General features: G+C 56.2%; 2 protein-coding genes across 2 annotated transcripts in view; one reads left to right on the top strand and one right to left on the bottom strand.

The window, feature by feature from the left end:
* Positions 1-4,074: 4,074 nt before the first annotated feature.
* On the bottom strand, positions 4,075-18,395 carry MMP25 (matrix metallopeptidase 25). The gene is made up of 10 exons (XM_034939643.4): positions 17,690-18,395; positions 17,159-17,291; positions 14,543-14,678; positions 14,141-14,433; positions 7,595-7,771; positions 7,413-7,497; positions 7,194-7,276; positions 6,474-6,626; positions 6,138-6,395; positions 4,075-5,980 (listed from the first exon to the last, which is right to left on the bottom strand). The coding sequence occupies exons 1-10, from the start codon at positions 17,786-17,788 to the stop codon at positions 5,709-5,711; spliced, it is 1,689 nt and encodes a 562-aa protein (XP_034795534.1). The 5' UTR covers positions 17,789-18,395; the 3' UTR covers positions 4,075-5,708.
* The window catches only part of BICDL2 (BICD family like cargo adaptor 2), a 31,156-nt gene continuing 18,000 nt past the window's right edge, over positions 5,610-18,765 (top strand). The window contains exons 1-6 of the mRNA XM_063598284.1: positions 5,610-5,811; positions 6,105-6,267; positions 8,879-9,088; positions 9,792-9,884; positions 11,074-11,255; positions 11,370-13,026. The gene's annotated coding sequence lies outside the window, so the exon portion shown is untranslated. The remainder of the gene's footprint in view (positions 5,812-6,104; positions 6,268-8,878; positions 9,089-9,791; positions 9,885-11,073; positions 11,256-11,369; positions 13,027-18,765) is intronic.

The following is an 18,765-nucleotide window of genomic DNA, read 5'->3' as shown; positions in this document are numbered from 1 at the left end:
GAAGACGTCTCTTCCCTCACGATCTGCAGGCTGGAGGTCCAAGGTCAATGTGGGCAGCGTGGGGTCCTTCTGAGGGCCCAGAGCTGGGATTCTGTTCAGATTTCTCCTGCCCTTGTAGATGGCCATCTTCATCACGTTCTGCCTGGGTGTGACTGTCCCCCTTTCCCCTTTCCAAAGGACACCAGTCATATTGAAATAGGGTCCACCCTAGGCCGGGCGCAGTGGGTCACGCCTGTAATCCCAACACTTTGGGAGGCTGAGGCGGGCAGATCACCTAAGGTCAGGAGTTCTAGACCAGCCTGGCCAACATGGTGAAACCTTGTCTCTACTAAAAATACAAAAATTAGCCTTGCGTGGTGGCCGGCACCTGTATTCCCAGCTACTCGGGAGGCTGAGGCAGGAGAATCACTTGAACCCGGGAGGCAAATGTTGCAGTGAGCTGAGATGGTGCCACTGCACTCCAGTCTGGGGGACAACAATGAAAATTCCCCTCGGGAAAAAAAAAAAAAAGAAGAAGTAGGATCCACCCCAGTGACCTCATTGTACCTTAATTACCTCCATAAAGACCCTGTTTCCAAATCAGGGCATATTCTGAGGTCCTGGGGCTTAGGAATTCAGCATGGATGCAATGTATCCCATTATATTCTCAAAGGGGACTCGGAGAGACAGAACCTATAAAACACGCCCCATGGTGAAAGCTTCCCTTGGGTGAAGTAGACAACGGTTGTCACCTGCCTGCCACTTAGGAGTCCATTCCACTGTGCGCAACCGCCTTTCCACATACAGGATGTCCAGATATTTCCCTGAGTATCCTCTGAATTGTAGTGGGAGACAGAAGGAAGCCACTCCTGCACCAGCTAAAAGTCATGCTCTAGGCTTCAGCTCCAAGAGACTGTCTCTCTACCCCACCAACCCTAGCCCCTCATGACTCTCAAAGGCCACCATCTGAAGACATCTTGGGATCCACCCAGACTGTACCCTGTTTTTATAGCTTTATGGTGATGCAATTTACAGGCAATGCAATTCACTCATTGAGCTGTACAATTCAAAGCACAGAACTGTGCAGCTATCACCACAACCCATTGTAGAACATTTTTATCACCTCTAAGAGAAATTCTGCCCTTCTGAGACATCACTTCCAGTCCTCATTTCCCTGGATAACCACTCATCTACTTTCTCTTTCTTTTTCTTTTTTTTTTCTTAGAGTCTCGCTCTGTTGTCTAGGCTGAAGGGCAGTGGCACGATCTCGGCTCACTGAAACCTCTGCCTCCTGGGTTCAAGCAATTCTCCTGACTCAGCCTCCCGAGTAGCTGGGATTACAGGCACGTGCCACCATACCCAGCTAATTTTTGTATTTTTAGTAGAGACGGGGTTTCACCATGTTGATGAAGGAGTCTCGAACTCCTGACCTCAAGTGATCTGCCCGCCTTGGCCTCCCAAAGTGCTGGGATTACAGGCATGAGCCACTGTGTCTGGCCTCATCTACTTTCTCTCTCAATGGATGCATCTCTCCCAGACATTTCCTATAAGTAGAATTATACACTAGGTGATCTTCTGTGTCTAGCTTCTTTCACTGAACATGCTATTCTTGAGGTTCATCTGTGTTGTAACACGCATCAGTCCTTCATTCCTTTTTCTGGCTGAATAATATTCTACTGTGTGGATAGAACACATTTGGTTTCTCCATTCACCCCTCGAAGGACATTTGGGTTCTTTCCACTTTTTGGCTAATTCCGAATAATGCTGCTATGAACATTCACGTACAAGTTTCCGTGCAGACGTATGTTTTCACTTCATATGTATGAAGCAGAAGAATAGCTGGGTTACATGGTAAATGTGTTTTTATCCTTTTGAGGAACAGCCAGACTATTTTTCAAAATGTCTGTCATTTTACATTCCCAGCAGCAGTGTGCGAGGGTTCCCGTGTCTCTACAACCTCAGCAATACTTGTTATTCTCTGTGTCTTTTCAATTCCAGCCATCCCAATGGGCTGAAATGGTATCACGTGACATTTTTTTTTTTTTTTTTTTTTTGAGGTGGAGTCTTGTTCTGCCACTCAGCCTGGCCTAATTTCTGTATTTTTAGGAGAGATGGGATTTCACCATGTTGGCCAAGGAGTCTCGAACTCCTGACCTCAAGTGATCTGCCCGCCTTGGCCTCCCAAAATGCTGGGATTACAGGCATGAGCCACTGCGTCTGGGCTCATCTACTTTCTCTCTCAATGGATGCATCTCTCCCAGAGATTTCTTATAAGTAGAATTATACACTATGTGATCTTCTGTGTCTAGCTTCTTTCACGGAACATGATGTTCTTGAGGTTCATCTGTGTTGTAACACGGATCAGTCCTTCATTCCTTCTTCTGGCTGAATGATATTCTACTGTGTGGATAGACCACATTTGGTTTCTCCATTCACCCCTCAAAGGAAGTTGGGGTTCTTTCCCCTTTTTTGCTATTCTGAATAACGCTGCTGTGAACATTCACGCAAAAGTTTCTGTGCAGACTTATGTTTTCACTTCTCTTGGGTACGTATGAAGGAGAAGAATAGCTGGGTTACATGGCAAATGTGTTTTTATCCTTCTGAGGAACAGCCAGACTATGTTTCAAAATGTCTGTCATTTTACATTCCCAGCAGCAGTGCCCGGGGGTTCCTGTTTCTCCACATCCCCAGATACATTTGTTATGCTCTGTGTCTTTTTAATTCTAGCCATCTTAGTGCGCTGAAATGGTACTGTGTGACAATTTTTGTGTTTCTTTTTTTTTTTTTTTTTTTTTGATGCAATCTCGCTTGGTCTCCCAGGCTGGTGTGCAGAGGCACGATCTCGGCTCACTGCAACCTCCGACTTCCGGGTTCAAGCGATTTTCCTGCCTCAGCCTCTCAAGTAGCTGGGATTACAGGCGTGCGCCACCACGCCTGGCTAATTTTTGTATTTTTAGTAGAGACAGGGTTTCACCATGTTGGCCAGTTGGTCTAAAACTCTCGACCTCAAGTGACATCTGCCTCTCAAACGTCTGCATCAGCCTCCCGAAATGCGGGATTACAGGCATAAGCAACCGTGCCCAGCCAATTTTATTTTTATTTTTATTTTTTTGAGACACACCTGTTGCCCAGGGTGGAGTGCAGTGGCGTGATCACGGCTCATTGTTGCCAAGACTTCCCGGCTTCAGGTGATTCTTTCCTCTTCGCCTTCCAAGTAGCTGGGAATACAGACACGGGTTGCCACCATGCCCGGCAATTTTTTTGATTATTTTGTAGAGACAAGGTCTCACTATGTTGCCCAGGCTGGTCTTGAAACCCTGGGATCAAGCCATCCTCCCACTTTGGCCTCCCAAACTATTCGGATTATAGGCGTGAGCCACTGTGCCCAGCCTCTTTCCAACTTTCTGGATGATGTCCTTTGAAGCACAAAAGTTTTACATTTTGATTATGAGACCATGCCATTTTTAAACGATACCGCTTAAAAAATAAAAATAATCACTTTGACATGACATTTTTGTGTAGCAGTCATAAAATTTTAAAGGCTCTGGAAGTCTACATGGAGCCATGAGGCAGTCTCAATTCCACAGTGGCCGTCCGTCCTCCGGGTGCCCCATAACCAACTTTTCGGTTCCTCTCCGCTTCGTCCCCCCACTCTTCTTTCTTCTTCTTATTATTTTTTTTATTTTTGAGACGGAGTCTCGCTCTTTTGGCCAGGCTGGAGTGCAATCGTGAGATCTTGACTCACTGCAACCTCCCTCTCCCGGGTTCAAGTGATTATCCTGTCCCAGCCTCCTTAGCAGCTGGGATAACAGACATGCACCACCATGCCTGGCTAATCTTTTTTCTATTTTTAGTGGAGATGGGATTTCAGTGTTGGCCAGGCTGGTCTCGAATTCCTGACCTCAAATGATCCATCTGCCTGGGCCTCCCAAAATGCTGGGATTAAGGCATGAGCCACCACGCCCGGGCCCACTCTTCCTTCTTAGATTCCCCATCAACCATGGATTCCTTCTGCAAAGCAGGGAGATTCAGGTCAGTCCAGTTCGTGCCACCACAATTCTCCCCAGGTCCATCAATGCTCAGAAGAATGGAAGGGCTTTTTGTCCATTCATTTTTATTGTCCTGAGTGGGATGAATAAGTTTCTAATATACAAATTTCCCCCTCCTCATACATGGAAAAGAAACTGACAGAGGCCCAAATCGTTTCCTGGCAGCCCAGAATTCCCAGGTAACTGACCAAAGTCTCCTGCCCTCTGTCCTCATGCTGATCTGTTTGTATGAGCAATTGGGGCAACCCCTCCCCTGGTTGCTGGGACAGCCGCCCACAGCCTCAGCTCCAGGAAGCACTAGGGGGTCACTGAGGCTGGACAGCAACTTAGGAAGTGGCCCCTAAGTGACTCTACCCATGGGGTTCAGGCCATCGGTGTGGCCTGAACATATTGGTCCTGGGGTGGAGGAACACTGCAGAGCCACAGAAATGCCACGAAACAGCCAGCTACTGCCCCCCACAATCCCTGCGACTAGTTAAAATGCAGATTCCTGACCCCACCCTGAGTGAGGATTCAGGGTGAGTGTGGGATCTGCAAACTTAAATTTCCCAGTGATTCTGATGTGGGATAGTCTAGAAGAATAGTTCCAGAGGCAATCATTTAGATCCTAAAACTGTGGGGAGTGGGGACAGGGTCAACGAGGTGCCCCCAGGTTCCACCCACCCCTCACTCTAGAGCTAGGGCCTCCCAGGAGGGAGTGCTGAGGAGGCAATGACCAGGCCTGAGCCAGGGTTCGGTCCCTGTCTTTCCACCAGCGTTGAGTTGATGGGAGTCAAGCTGTTCTCTCCAGGGTGCAAGCAGGGAAGGGGTTCTTGGGGATAGAAGGGTTCCCCATTGAATGGAAGGCAGTTCTGGGCCCAGGGAGGTGCCCAAGTTGGGTGGCCCGGGGAGGAGGAGGTGGGTGGCGGGGGAGCAACGGAAAAGGTTAACAGTCTGGAGAGCAAGGGTCGTCCCTCCAGCCACTGATTCCACCACCCAGGACGTGGCGCATGGGTCCTCAGGGGTGATATCTGGGCTGGTTCCGGGTCTGGGTCCCAGGTCCCCACCAGTGTGGCAGTGACTGTAGGGGGGCCTTGTGGGAGCATGCTGAACGGGGTGAAAAACTGCGGGTGGGAGAGGGGCAAGGCACAGCTTCGCAGTCAGGCCTGTCGTCTAACGACCCAGGAATGCCAGACGCAGTGGCCAGGCGGGGCGGGGCTGCGGAGAGTCCCAGGACTGCGCTCCGAGAAAAGCTGGCTCTTCCTGGAAAAGGACGGTCCTGCGGGGGCAGCGCGCGACCGGGGCTGCCGTCCCTCCGGGTGAGGCCGCAGGCCCGCCCCTTGTCCTCCCCGCCCCTCCCCGGGCTCGGGAGGCAGGGTCCGACCGCCCCCTGGCGGCCGCCGGGAGGGAACGACGGGGGCGACGACCGACGCATGGTCCAAGCGCGCGTGCGCCCCTGAAGGCGGGTTCCGGTGGCAGCGCCGGGGTCTCAGACCCTGAGGAGACTGAGCCCAGCGCCAGGCGACCGGTACCCGCCGCCGCCGCCCCTGCGCGGGAGATCCACCCTGCTTAGTCCGCGCCCGAGCCCCCGTCCGTGGGAACAGACAAGGGGCCTCCGCAGCGCCTCACAACCCCCGACCAGGTCCAGCGGCGGGGGACTCGGCCGTGGAGGGCGCTGTTCGGTCTGCATGGCTCCCCCCATCAGCGGGAGGCTACACCCCCCACCAGCAGGGGCAAGAGGAGCAGCGGGATGGGAGCAGGCCAACGTCCTGCGGCCTGGTTGAGCTCGCACTGACAATCGCAGGTTTCGGACCCGGGGGTCGCTTTGGGGGGCCTGGGGGCGCGGGGACCAGAGCTTGGGGCGGGGCAGTCCAGCCAGTTGGGCCCCATGGGCTGGGGGGCGTCCGGCTCGGTCTTGATGCTGTTCTTGGGGAAGCGCCAGTAGTGGGCGCCCTTGAAGAAGTAGGTGTCACCTGGAGGAGCAGAGCTTGAGTCCCGGTCCCGCCCCGCCCCGCCGCTCCCTGATGCCCAAGGATCCCCATCCCCGCAGGGTGGCCTCCATGTCCCCATTCCCCACATCCCTCTCCCCACCCCCAGGCCCAGTAACCCGCAGGTCACCGCGCTCCCCACCTGCGTTGCTGACGGTGACATCGTCAGGGGAGGGGGGCGCGCCTTCCCAGAGGCTCAGGTCGCGAGGGTAGCCGGGGTCCGGGCGCGCCGCCGCCTCGTCGTAGCGCCAGTACTGCCGGCCGCGGACCAGGTAGGTCTTCCCGTTCTGTGGCCACGAGAACACGGCGTCCACCTCCTCTCCCGGGGGCAGCCCCAGCTCCGTGAGCGGCCGCGCCCCGCCCTCCAGCTGCCGGTCCTGGAACACCCAGAACTGGGGCCCTGCAGGGCGGAGGCCGGGAGGTCAGGGGTGGGCTCCCCGCGCCGGCCCCAGCGCGCCCCGCCGCCGGCCCCACTCACCGCTAAAGAGGAGGATTCGGCCGTCTCGGTGCCGAGCATAGGCGGCCTGCACCACCCTCACCTGGGCGGGCAGCCCCTCCCAGAAGCGGTGCAGCCGTGCGGGCCGCGGGGACACCAGCTGTCCGGAGGGCTGGAGGCGCCAGAACCAGGGGCCTGCAGGGGACAAAGGGGTTCGCAGGAAGGCATGAGACAGCAGGAGGTCTCCTCCCCCAGGGTGTGTGGCTGGGTGGGGAGGGGTCCCATCTGGAAATCAAGGGCGCAATGGATCTAGGGTGACCAGCCCATCCTGGCCCGCCTGAGACTTTTCCCTTTTTAGCACTAAAAGTGCCAGGGCCTTGCCTGGTGGCTCAGACCTGTAATGCCAGCACATTGGGAGGCTGACACCGGAGAATCACCTGAGCCAGGAGATTGAGCCCAGCCTGGGCAATATAGTGAGACTCCATCTCTACGAAATAATAAAATGAATTACTAGCAAGGCGTGGTGGCATGTGCCTGTGGTCCCAGCTACCAGGGAGGCTGAGGTGGGAGGATCGCTTGAGCCCAGTATTTTGAGGCTGCAGTGAGCCATGATCACACCACTGCACTGCGGCCCAGGCAACAGAGCAAGACCCTGTCTCAAAGAAGAAAAAAGTTCCACTTCCAGGGTAAGCCCACAGCCCCAGTGGGTCACTGGAAGTGGGCAGGAAACCAACATATATGAGGCCAAGTGAAATGACTCACCTTTGAAGAAGAAAGTTTCCCCTCGGATGTTGGCGATGGCGTCAAAATTGCCCTCACATCGATCAGGGATGGGGAAGGATGGGCTGGGGAGGAAAGGAGAGGTGAGTAGAGAGGGGGGTTTGTTTTCTCCAAGGCAGGGACCCCCACCATCCCCATCTCAGAGGACACTGAGGCTGGGCAGCTGGTCACCCAAGGTCACCGAGTTGGTGGGGGACTCACCTGTGTGTGGGCGAGGCCGGGGGCTGGGGCGGAGGAGCCAGAGGTTTCCTTGTGGGCTTGTCATATGGGGTTTGGGGCGCCTTCCCTGTGAGGAAAGAGGCAGGTGTGCGTCCCCTGGCCCTGCTGCAGAGGACGCTGGATGGGGCAATGACGGTTTCGCCGGCAGGTCCCTCTCCCCCTACCATAGAGTTGCTGCAGGCCATCGCGGTCATCCTGAGACAGGCGGTACTTGTCAGGGTCGCCCACCGGACCCTGGTAGAAGGGCCTCATAATGGAGTTGGGGGCTGAGGAGTGGCCCAGGCCCAGGGCGTGGCCAAACTCATGGACAGCCACGGCAAACAGGTCGGTCCCCTCGCCGTCTGCAGGAGAGAGTGGGTGAGAGCTGCGGCCGCCCCTGCATGGGGAAAGGGGCCACAGGAAGGCCCTGCGAGTGCAGCTGGGGCCAACAGGAACAGCAGGACACCCTCCAGAGGTGGCCCCAGCCTCCTCTGCCCAGCCCTTGCTGAACTCTCCATCATCCCTGTCTCCAGTCACCCAGTCAGCATGGCTGTGATGGACACTGGACCACAGGGCTGAAAAGATCCAGAGAACACACAGAGGAATAGGCCACCTTACACACAGATGGGGCCCCTCCTCTGGGAAGGGAGCACTTTGTGCACAGAAGTTTGAGGGGGAGGAGCTGGGTGTGGTGGCTCATGCCTGTAAACTCAGCACTTTTGGAGTCCCAGGTGGGAGGATCGCTTGAGCCCAAGAGTTCAAGACTGGCCTGGACAACATAAGGAGATCCCCATCTCTACAAAAAAATTTTAAAAATTGGCCAGGAGTGGTGGCGCATGCCTGTGGTCCCAGCTACTCAGGTCCCAGGCTGAGGCAGGGAGGCAGGAGAATCGCTGGAGCCCGGGAGGTGGAGGCTGCAGTGATGCATGACCATGTCACTGCACTCCAGCCTGGAGGACAGAACAAGGCCCCGTCTCAAAAAAAGTAAAAAGAAAAAAAAAAGAAAAAGAAAATAAAAGAAACTTAAGAGGGCGGTGGGGTGAGGGCAGGAGCCTACAAGGTGCGTGCCATTCTCTTCAGGCAGCCCCAGCCCTGGGAGCATCCCCTCCTCCCAGCTACAGTCTATAGTCAGCGACCCCCACCCGTCTCCCCCTTGCCACCCCCATCTGCTGGGGATGTAGGTCCATGTCCTTGACCCAAGACCTTCCCTCATTCCTGCGCCCATCCCTCCTCAAGCCATATCCCTTATATCCCTTGAGTCCTCCATCCCCCCTCCCCCATCTCCCTGTCCACAGCCTCTGCCCCTCCTCTCCCTACCCTGTACCACCCCAACCCCAGGTCTTCCTCCATCTCCTTGGGAACACAGAGCTCCTCTAGCAGGCACTCTCAGAACACAGCCTGCCAGCCCCAGCACCCGGCCTTGCTCCCAGCCTCTTCCCACCACAGCAGCCTCTTCCCTCTGTATTCAGCTCAGGCGCTCAGGACTGCCAGGACCCAGAGGATTCACACGACAGCCCCGGCTGAAGCCCAGCTCCTCATCAACCGGTGAGCCGCCTGCCAGCTCCTGCTCCAGCTGCTGAGAAGCCTGAAGAGACCAAGACAGAGACACAGCCCCGCAGCACCACAGGGAGGCCCCAGTTACCCCATGCGGATGAGTTTCATGGCCATCTCTAACTAAGGTCAGCACTGTTCAGGGCAGGTTCATAGGTAACGACCTGGTGAACTGAAAAGCAAATTTCTCTCGGTCCCTAAAGCCACTCGCTGAGCGTCTAAGCATGAAACGTGAGACCTAAGAGGGGTGGCAAACACGTTTTCATTCACTTCTCACCAAACCTGTCTCCTATGCCCATTTTACAGAGGAGGAAACTGAGGCACAGAGACTTCAAGGTAGATGGCCAGGTACCCTGGCTCTGCCAGCCTGCCTTTCAGCAGGGGCTTCAATGGTCTTGCTCAAATCACATCCGCACTGACGAATTTCCCTGTCGACTGTAGGTTCTCTTGTTGCTCTGAGTCCTTTTTCTGAGAAACTGGGGGTAGTTTGGTGTTTCAATCAGGGCAATATCTTTCATCTCTCACCTTCTTCCCTGCCTTGTCTCTCCTTGGCCATACTGGGCTTCCGGGCCCTGCACCCCTTCCTGCACCCTTGTCACGCCATGCATCTGGGGGAAGTTACACAACCACAGCTGTGCAGACCCAGCCACACAAGATTCCCAGAGGGCAGTCCACAGGGGCCCCGGCACCTCCTATCATCCTTGCTCCAGGCTTTGGCAGGCAGCTCCTGCACGCTCCCCTCAGCCCCATTCCAGGCCCACAGCCCCTCAAGCTTCCACCCAGCCCCAGCCACTAACTCTCAAATGACAAATGTGTTTCCTGTTTCATCAGGACAGGACATCGATGTCATCTGTAACTTCCGGTGCACTGGGGCACACAGCTGCATCTCCCCATGCTCACCTCCTGCCTCTTGCTCTGCCCAGTGTGAGGACTCAGCCTGGATCACCTCCTCCAGGACAAGAACAACCTACCATCATCTGTCCGTCCAATCTACCCACCCATCCATCTCTGCCTCTGGGCATGCATCCGTCCGTCCATCCATCCCCGCCTCTGTGCATGCATCTGTCCATCCATCCCCGCCTCTGTGCATGCATCTGTCCATTCATCCCCGCCTCTGTGCATGCATCTGTCCATTCATCCCCGCCTCTGTGCATGCATCTGTCCATTCATCCCCGCCTCTGTGCATGCATCTGTCCATTCATCCCCACCTCTGTGCATGCATCTGTCCGTCCATCCATCCCTGCCTCTGTGCATGCATCTGTCCATCCATCCCCGCCTCTGTGCATGCATCTGTCCATCCATCCATCCCTGCCTCTGTGCATGCATCTGTCCATCCATCCATCCCTGCCTCTGTGCATGCATCTGTCCATTCATCCCTGCCTCTGTGCATGCATCTGTCCATTCATCCCTGCCTCTGTGCATGCATCTCTCCATCCATCCATCCCTGCCTCTGTGCATGCATCTGTCCGTCCATCCATCCCTGCCTCTGTGCATGCATCTGTCCGTCCATTCATCCCTGCCTCTGTGCATGCATCTGTCCATTCATCCATCCCTGACTCTGTGCATGCATCTGTCCATCCATCCATCCTTGCCTCTATGCATGCATCTGTCCGTGCATCCATACCTGCCTCTGTGCATGCATCTGTCAGTCTATCAATCCCCGATCCCTTCTTTGTAATGGTGTTGAGTGCTCACAACTCCCTCATCCTAAGACGCTCGTTGGATCCATTCCCTCCCGTCACCCCATGCTGCTCTCTGCCCTCCCTTCCCGGTCAAGTTCTCCAGCCAGTGGTCTCAACTCAATCTTCACTTCCCCCGCTCCTCTCACACCTATCCCCACTGCATTCTAAATTCTTCCCCAACGCGCTGGGCCTACAGGCACTAAAAAGGTCACTTTGTCCCTGGATGACCAAACACAGGCCAATGTAACTTACTGGGCTTGTTTTGCCCCAGCCACAGCTGACCACTTCCTCCTTCACTCTTGTTGTTGATCACCTTTGGGCTTAGTCTTTCTCCATCTCTGTTGAGTCCTTCTCCCCTGCCACCTACTCCTTCATGCTGGGGTTCTCTGTAGCTCTGTACCTGATAGTCACGTTCCACCCTTTCCTCCCAGAAGCTCGCCAACCCCCGTGGACTGCTGGCTCTCAAGGCGACCGCTAGCCCAGCTCTGACAGCAGCTGACAATGCACAGTATGCGGCCCGGGACAGGCCCTGTGCTGAGAGGCATGGGTGAATCGCTCATTTCATCGGCAAGCCCACGCCACCAGCAGGCGCCGTTCTCCTCGCATTTCTCAGGTGAGGAACCTGAGACAATGAGGTTAAGGAAGTTGTTCATTACAAGTGGAAGAACCCTGACTTACTTGAATTCAACTTTGAAGCCCACATTCTCTTTTTGTGTGTGTGTGACAGGGTCTCACTTTGTCACCCAGGCCGCAGTGCAGTGGTGTGAACACAGCTCATTGCAGTCTCAACCTCCCTGACTCAAGCAATCCTCCTGCCTTAGCCTCCTGAGTAGCTGGGACTACAAGCATGTGCCACCACGCCCAGCCGAAGCCCATATGTGAATGTTGAGGCACACAGCCTCCCCAGCCTCTGCCTCACCAAGCCCTCCGCAGGGCCTAGGCACCCTCCCTGGCTGCCCCCTTCCCCCGTCACTCAGGCTCCCCAGCAGCCAATGTAGTTAACATGGGGCTACAAAGAGCTGGGCCTGGCCTCAGGCGGGACCGCCTCCCCGGCATTGCCATCCCTGCTGCAGAGCTCCCATGCGATCAGCCTCCTCTCCAGCTGAGACCACATTCTCACTCAGCTTCTAGGCTGTTCCTGCTCCCCATTCCCCTCAGCACATGGCCCCTGAGAAACTGCTTGCACAAGAATTTCCCTCTGGAGCCCCACCTCTGGGGAACCTGACCTCAGACAGAGGAGACCAAGCTCTAGGGCAGGATCCTCCACCTCCCTTGCCCCACCCGTGTGGCCAGCCCGGAGCGCTGCAGACTCCCGCCCAGATCTGCACTTGTGCCTGCCTTCTGCCAGCCTGCTCCTCCTCCTCCCACTCTCACACCTGCATTAACAGCACCAGGACGCCATCCTCCAAGGGCCCCAGCCTCATCTCCCCTGTCACCAGGATCCAGCCAGATCTCAATCCTAACTGAACCTCCCTCAGATCCGTCCACTGCCCCCTTCCCCAGGACCACACTCCATCATCTCTTGCCTGGACCCTGCGAGAACTTCCTGCCTCCCTGCCTCTATCCTACCCCCTGCCCCCCGCTGAAGCTGATGATAGTTCCAGAATGCAAAACCCCTTAATGATTCCCCCATTGATCAAAGTCTTCCACATGCTTTCAAGGTCCTTGGTGATCCGGGACCTGCCGCCTTCTGCAGTCTCCCTACTGATGCCATAGTTATGGCTTCTGGCCTCATATGTCCTGGGTCATTTCTCTGGTCACTGGCTCCTCGTTCCCCTGACTCAGCTGGCTCACTGCTTTCCCATTGGATCTCAAACCCTGTGTACCTGGGGAGAGTGGAACTCTGTATGTATTGTCTTGTCTTGTGCTAGTAGGCACTCAGTGTGTATGTGTGGATATTCATATATATATATATTTGAGATGGAGTTTTGCTCTTGTTGCCCAGGCTGGAGTGCAGTGGCACGATCTCGGCTCACTGCAACCTCTGCCTCCAGGATTCAATTGATTCTCCTGCCTCAGCCTCTCCAGTAGCTGGGATTACAGGCGTGCACCACCACACCCGGCTAATTTTTTGTATTTTTAGTAGAGACGGGGTTTCAACATGTTGGTCAGGCTGGTCTCAAACTCCTGACCTCAGGTGATCCACCCACCTGTGCTTCCCGAAGTGCTAGGATTACAGATGAAAGCAATCACGCCCGGCCTATATTCATATATATATTGAGGGAATGAAGTCACCTCTTCTAGGAAGCCTCCCCTTGCCCAAGAGCTTTGGGCCAACATCTCTGAGCCCCTGCAGGCTTGAGGACTTCCTCTGCTGGGATTCTGTGGAGCTGTGTCACCGTGGGTGTTGTCATTGCCAGTCACTCTTCTGACTCAGCTGCCAGGTAAAGATTTGTTTTCGTCTCTGCAAGCCCCCAGCTCTGGCTTGGAGCTAGGCACCTGCTAGGCCTCTGTGATGGTTCATTGTGTGTGTCAGTTTGGCCCGGCTGTCGTGCCCAGCTGGTTGGTGAAACACCAGTCTAGATGCCATGGTGAAGGTCTTTGTAGATGCAATTAACATCTACAATCAGTTGACCTTAAGTCAAGTAGATCATGCTCCATAGTGTGGCTGGGGGTGGGGTGGGGGCAGAGCCAATCAGTTCAAGGCCTTGAGAGCTAAAGCTAAGGTTTCCTGGAGAGGAAGGAATTCTGCCTCCAGACTGTCACTGAAATCCTGAGTTGCCAGCCTGCCGTACAAATTTTGGACTTGCTAGCCCCTACAATCCCGTGAGCCAATTCCTTAAAATAAATCTCTTTACACACACGCACACACACACCCCCCCCACACACACCCCCCCCACACACATCCCACACACATGTGCACACACACACACACATCCTGTTGGTTTTGTTTCTCTGGAGACCTCCCAGCTGATAAAGCCTCCGTCAATAAATATAATTTAAACCTAATTATTGGCCAGGAGTGGTGGCTCATGCTTATAATCCCAATGGTTTGAGAGACCAAGATGGGAGGATCACTTGAGCCCAGGAGTTCAAGACCAGCCCTGGTGACATAGTGAAGCCCCATCTCTACAAAAAGTTTTAAAACTAGCCAGGTGTGGTGGTGCACATCTGTGGTCCTGGCTACGTGGTGGCTGAGGAGGCAGGATCACTTGAGCCCAGGAGGTGAAGGCTGCAGTGAGCCGTGATCGTGCAACTGCACTCCAGCCTGAGCAAGATAATGAGACCCTGTTTCTACAAAAAGTAAAACAAACAAACAAAAAAAATAGCCAGGTATGGTGGTGTGCACCAGTGATCCCAACTACTCTGGAGTCTGAGATGGGAGGATTGCTTGAGCCAGAAGTTCATGGTTGCAGTTAGCTGTGATTGCACCACTGCACTCTAGCCTGAGCAACAGAGTGAGACCTTGTTTCTTACACAAAACAAAACACACAACAGAAAACTTATTCTTAAGACCAGACCTGGCAAGAGGATCTCTCATAAGAGAGGAGATTTTACCTTTTGACCCAAAAGTCCAGGTCTCCTCATCGTCAAAGTGAGTGTCCCCGGAGATGGGGTGCTCCCCAGGGAAGAAGGCATGGGCTAGGGTGCCCCCCAACCCGTCGAAGGGGTAGCTGTCCTGGTGGAAGGCGCGGGCAAAGTCGATGAGGATGTCGGGCTCCTGGCCCTGGGGGGAATCCACCTCATGAAATGTGAGGCCTGACTCCATGCCCCAGGCCATCAGGGCATAGCTCATGAGGACCCGCACGGTCTCCTGGCTCAGCTGGGAGCTCTGGGGGAAGGAACGTACCCTGGGGAGAGGGGAGTGAGGTGTAAGGGTGGCCGTGGAGGGAGCAGGCAGCCATTCAAAGCCGGAGCCCAGCAGGCAGGGCCAGGGTGCGGGTGGGCCCCAGGACCTACCTCCATGTCAGGGTTCGCTTCTTCCACATGCTGCCGCTCAGAGCGTACCGGCGACGCCGCCTGACCAGCCCCGCCACCCCCAGCACGTCAGGCAGGGAGCAGCGGGGCTTACGCATGGTGGCCACTGTCCCTGGGTCTGCGGGAGACATTTGGCGGTGGGGGCGTGGGTCCACAATAGGAGAGCCTGCCTTAATCATAGCACCAGTCAACTTTCTACATGGGAAAACTGAGGCTCAGAGGGCTCAAGAAATGTGCCCTCGAAGGCCCCACAGCCCAGATTTGAACCCAGGCAGTCTGTCTCTGGAAGCCAGCTCCTACCAAGCCATTCCTACTGCCCTTTGGAGTGGCGTCACCTGGCCTGGGACAAACTGGCTGCATGCAGGTGATGCTCAGAGGCTCAGGCCAGGATTTTGCATCCAGCTTCCCTGGGCCCTGGTGGGCGGACTCTGGAGAAAGGAGCCCTGGGTATGCAGTGAGGACCCTTTGAGGCTGGAACCCCCTGGGAGCTGTGCAGGCCTCACACCATCACTGCCAAGTTCTCCTCAAACCCAGATTAGGTCCAAAGTGCCCAGGCCGGCTGGGTCTGTGGCCTCCTGTGGCAAGCCACCCCCTCCTGGGTTAGGTCTCTCTGGGGTCCCCTTTCCCAGCTGGGCTCCATCCCCAGTAGCCTCATCTCCAAATTAAGGTCAAACTGCGCCTCATTTGTTGAGGCGGCAAATAGTGATGAAGGACATATAGATGCCAGACACTGTTCTAGGCTGTTTGTGAGTCACCAGGACAGACACAGGGCCTACCTTTCCTTGTAGTGAGCCAGATCCTTCAAATTCCCTCTTCCTGCCCACTTAACCCCACAGAAGAGTTCCTCGGCCCTGCCTCCAAAATATACACCCCGAATCCAACTACTTCTGGCCACATATGCCACCCATCCTTCTGCCACCATCCCTCGTGTGGACTCCGCAGCCGTCTTCTGCCTGGTCTCAGGGCTCCTGCCTTCCATTCTCCATCAGGACCCAGAGGAAGCTTAAAACTGCAAGTCAAAGCCGGGCACGGTGGCTCATGCCTGTAATCCCAGCACTGTGGGAGGCCAAGGTGGGCTGATCGCTTGAGGCTAAGAGTTCGAGACCTGCTTGGCCAACATGGCAAAACCCTGTCTCTACTAAACATACAAAAAAATTAGCTGGGCATGGTGGCGGATGCCTGTAGTCCCAGCTACTCAAGAGGCTGAGGCAGGAGAATCACTTGAACCCGGGAGGCAGAGATTGCAATGAGCCGAGATTGCGCCACTGTACTGCAGCCTGGGCCACAGAGTGAGACTCTGTCTAAAAAAAAAAAAAAAAAAAAAAAAAATTGCAAGTCATACCAAGTTCTGAGTTGCTTCCCTTCTGAGAACACTTAGGTGGTTGCTAATCACCCTTGGAATCAACCCTAATCATCTTTCAGGGCCCTTGGCTGAGGCCTCTCGCCGGAGCTCTTCAGTGCTCCTTTTGCTCCAGGCACACAAGCTTCTGCGTGCCGTGGGGTCTGTGCACTTGCCCGGGACACTCTTCTTCCACATCTTCCCATGGCTGGTTCCTCCTCTTTGTGGTCTCAGCTCATATGACACTTTTCAGAGGGACCTGCCCTAACCAGACCAGCCCCTCAATGCCAATGGCATTTTATTTTTTTCTAAACACTCACCGCCATCTGAAATTATCTTTCATATTTATGTTCTTGATCTGTCTCTCTCTCTCTCCCTCGAGAAAGTTAGCTCCATGAGAGCAGGAACCTTACCTACTTTATTTATCACTATACCATTGGAGCTGAAAGGGTGTGGCATCTAAGAGATGCTCAAAGTATATTTGGTTAGAGACTGGGTCTCCATCTGTTGCCCAGGTTGGAGTGCAACGGTGCAATCATAGCTCACTGCAGCCTTGAACTTCTGGGCTTAAGCAATTTTCCCATCTCAGCGTTCGGAGTAGCTGGGACCACCGGCCTATGCCACTACACTCAGCTAAGTTTAAAAAAATCCTTAGAGGACTGGGCACGGTGGCTCACACCTGTAATCCCAGGACTTTGGGAGGCCAAGGCCGGCGGGTTACCTGAGGCCAGGAGTTCGAAACCAGCCTGATCAGCATGGAGAAACCCCGTCTCTACTAAAAATACAAAATTAGCCTGGTGTGGTGGTGCGTGCCTGTAATCCCAGCTACTCAGGAGGCTGAGGCAGGAGAATCACTTGAACCTGGGAGGCAGAGGTTGCGGTGAGCCGAGATGGTACCATTGCACTCCAGCCTGGGCAAAAAGAGGGATACTCCGTCTCAAAAAAAAAAAAAAAAAAAAAAAAAAAAATCCTTGGAGAGTGGGGGGGTCTCACTTTGTTGGCCAAGCTGGTCTCAAACTCCTGGCCTGAAGCAATCCTTGAGTCTCCGCCTCCCAAAACCCTGGGATTACCGGCATGAGCCACCAGGTTCTTGATAAATGCTTATGGAAAGATGAACGCCTGAGGCCCTCTGGGTTTGGGGCCTGAGATCAGCATCTTCACAGCTCCGTGTTCCAGGAGCACACTGAGGTCTAAAGGCTGTTGGGCAGTGGTCAGGCTGGGTGCAGAGGCAGGGCTGGGGAGGGGTGGGGGCCACCTACCCATGCGGCCGGTCTCCGGCAGCCCCGCGAACCTCTGCATGACTTTGATGGCATCGCGCAACTTCTCAGGGCTCTGCAGCTGGGCCTGGGCAGGGTGGGGTGGCGGCAGGTAACCATAGCGAGTCAGCCAGTCCTAGGGCATCGGAGGGGACAGGTGAAGCGGGCTGGGTGAAAAGTATGGGCTCTCTCTGCCCACCACCATCCTGGCAGCCCTGCCCCTCCCAGACACCCAGAGCCCAGGGCCCCAGTCCCGGATGCCTGCCTGCTCCCCTCCATAGGTCCCCGCTTCAGTCCCGGGTTTGCCAGTCTTGTCTGGACTTCAGCTCCGCACCTCAGCTCCTTTCCAGAGCTCCAAATCCCAGCCCCAAACTTCCCGACAGACCCAAGAAGCCGGGAGCACAGACCCCATCCTCAGTCACTCTTTGGATATTGGAATCTGGCCCCTGCCTCCTCCGGACCCAGGAGTCCGGGCCCGGCTTCCCTCTCCCAATCTCTCTGCCGACCCCAGGAGCCTGCGGATCCCGCGCTCACCACGCCCAGGCTCACGTCCTGCGCCGAGGGCTTCGGGGCGCGCGCGGGCGGTGGCAGCAGCAGAAGCAGCAGCGCCAGAAGCCGGAGCCGCAGCCGCATGGTGCGCCCCAGCCCGGGCCGCCGGCGGGGTTCGAAGGGGGCCTGGCTGGGGCCGCCCCGGGGACCTGGGGGAGGAGATCCGGGCCTGGAGAGGGCCGGGGGCACCCGGCACCGAGTAGGGAGGGATCGGCCGGAGGGCTGGGATGTGTGTGGGGGTCCCGGGAAGTGCGCGGTGGAGTCAGCGGAGGGTCCCGGAGGGCCAGGGTCGCGCCGCTGGGTCGGGTGGGCCCGGGAATCCCAGGATGGTTGAGAGGGTGCGGGAGCGGCGGAGGTCTGATGTGCCGCGGCGGCCTCTCGGGGTCCCGGGACGCTGCGCCAGCGGCCCCTCCTCTCCGGGCGCGAGCGGAGGACTGGGTGGGGTGGGCCGGGCCGGGCGCACCCCGATATGCGGTAAGGGCGCGGCAAGGGAAATGGCCCAATCTTCGGACGTCCAGCGACAAGGGGCGGGCCAAGAGGTGGCCCCTGCCCGACCCAGAGACCCTCCTCCGACGCAGGACGCCCGGGCGGGGGCCGGGGGTCCACGGCTGTAACTCCCTCGTCCGCAAGTTTCTCTTCCCAGATCCCCGCTCCTGTGGGACTCCCCGGGGCAGGGCTCGCTTCTGCTTTCTCGAAGCCGCGCGCCCTGGGGGAGGGCGGCCCGGGCCTTCGGCTCAGCCAGCCCTCCCCATCCCTGTATCCCGCCCCTCTCCTTCCCCCCAGGACCCCGTGGGGCAGGTTGTCTGAGAGCCGGGGGGATTTCCGGGCAGCAGGAGGCTGGGAAGGAAGCCTCCTTCCCCGCGGGGTCTCGGCCCGCCCTCCGCCCCGCCAGCTCCGGCTGTGCGCGGTTGCAGCTGCCCGAGGGCCAATACTCAGTCCCTCAGCCCACGTGGGCTGCGCGCGGGGCTCGGCCTGGGCACGCGGGGGTTTGGGCCCCTCTAGATGCCGGGAGCAGCGGCTGCTCCGCGACTGCACCCCTCTCCCTAAGTGCCGGACATTTA

Source organism: Pan paniscus, chromosome 18 (genome assembly GCF_029289425.2).
Source record: "Pan paniscus chromosome 18, NHGRI_mPanPan1-v2.0_pri, whole genome shotgun sequence".
In the NCBI taxonomy this organism is placed as follows: Eukaryota; Metazoa; Chordata; class Mammalia; order Primates; family Hominidae; genus Pan; species Pan paniscus.
This window is presented reverse-complemented; position numbering and strand designations above follow the sequence as displayed.

Excerpts from the sequence above, each read along its gene's own strand:
- MMP25 (XM_034939643.4), bottom strand. The coding sequence starts at position 17,788 with ATGCGGCTGCGGCTCCGGCTTCTGGCGCTGCTGCTTCTGCTGCTGCCA. Across the intron at positions 17,292-17,689 it reads AGGACGTGAGCCTGGGCGTG|GACTGGCTGACTCGCTATGG; the intron begins GTGAGCGCGGGA and ends CCGATGCCCTAG. Across the intron at positions 7,498-7,594 it reads TGGCCTGCAGCAACTCTATG|GGAAGGCGCCCCAAACCCCA; the intron begins GTAGGGGGAGAG and ends CTTTCCTCACAG.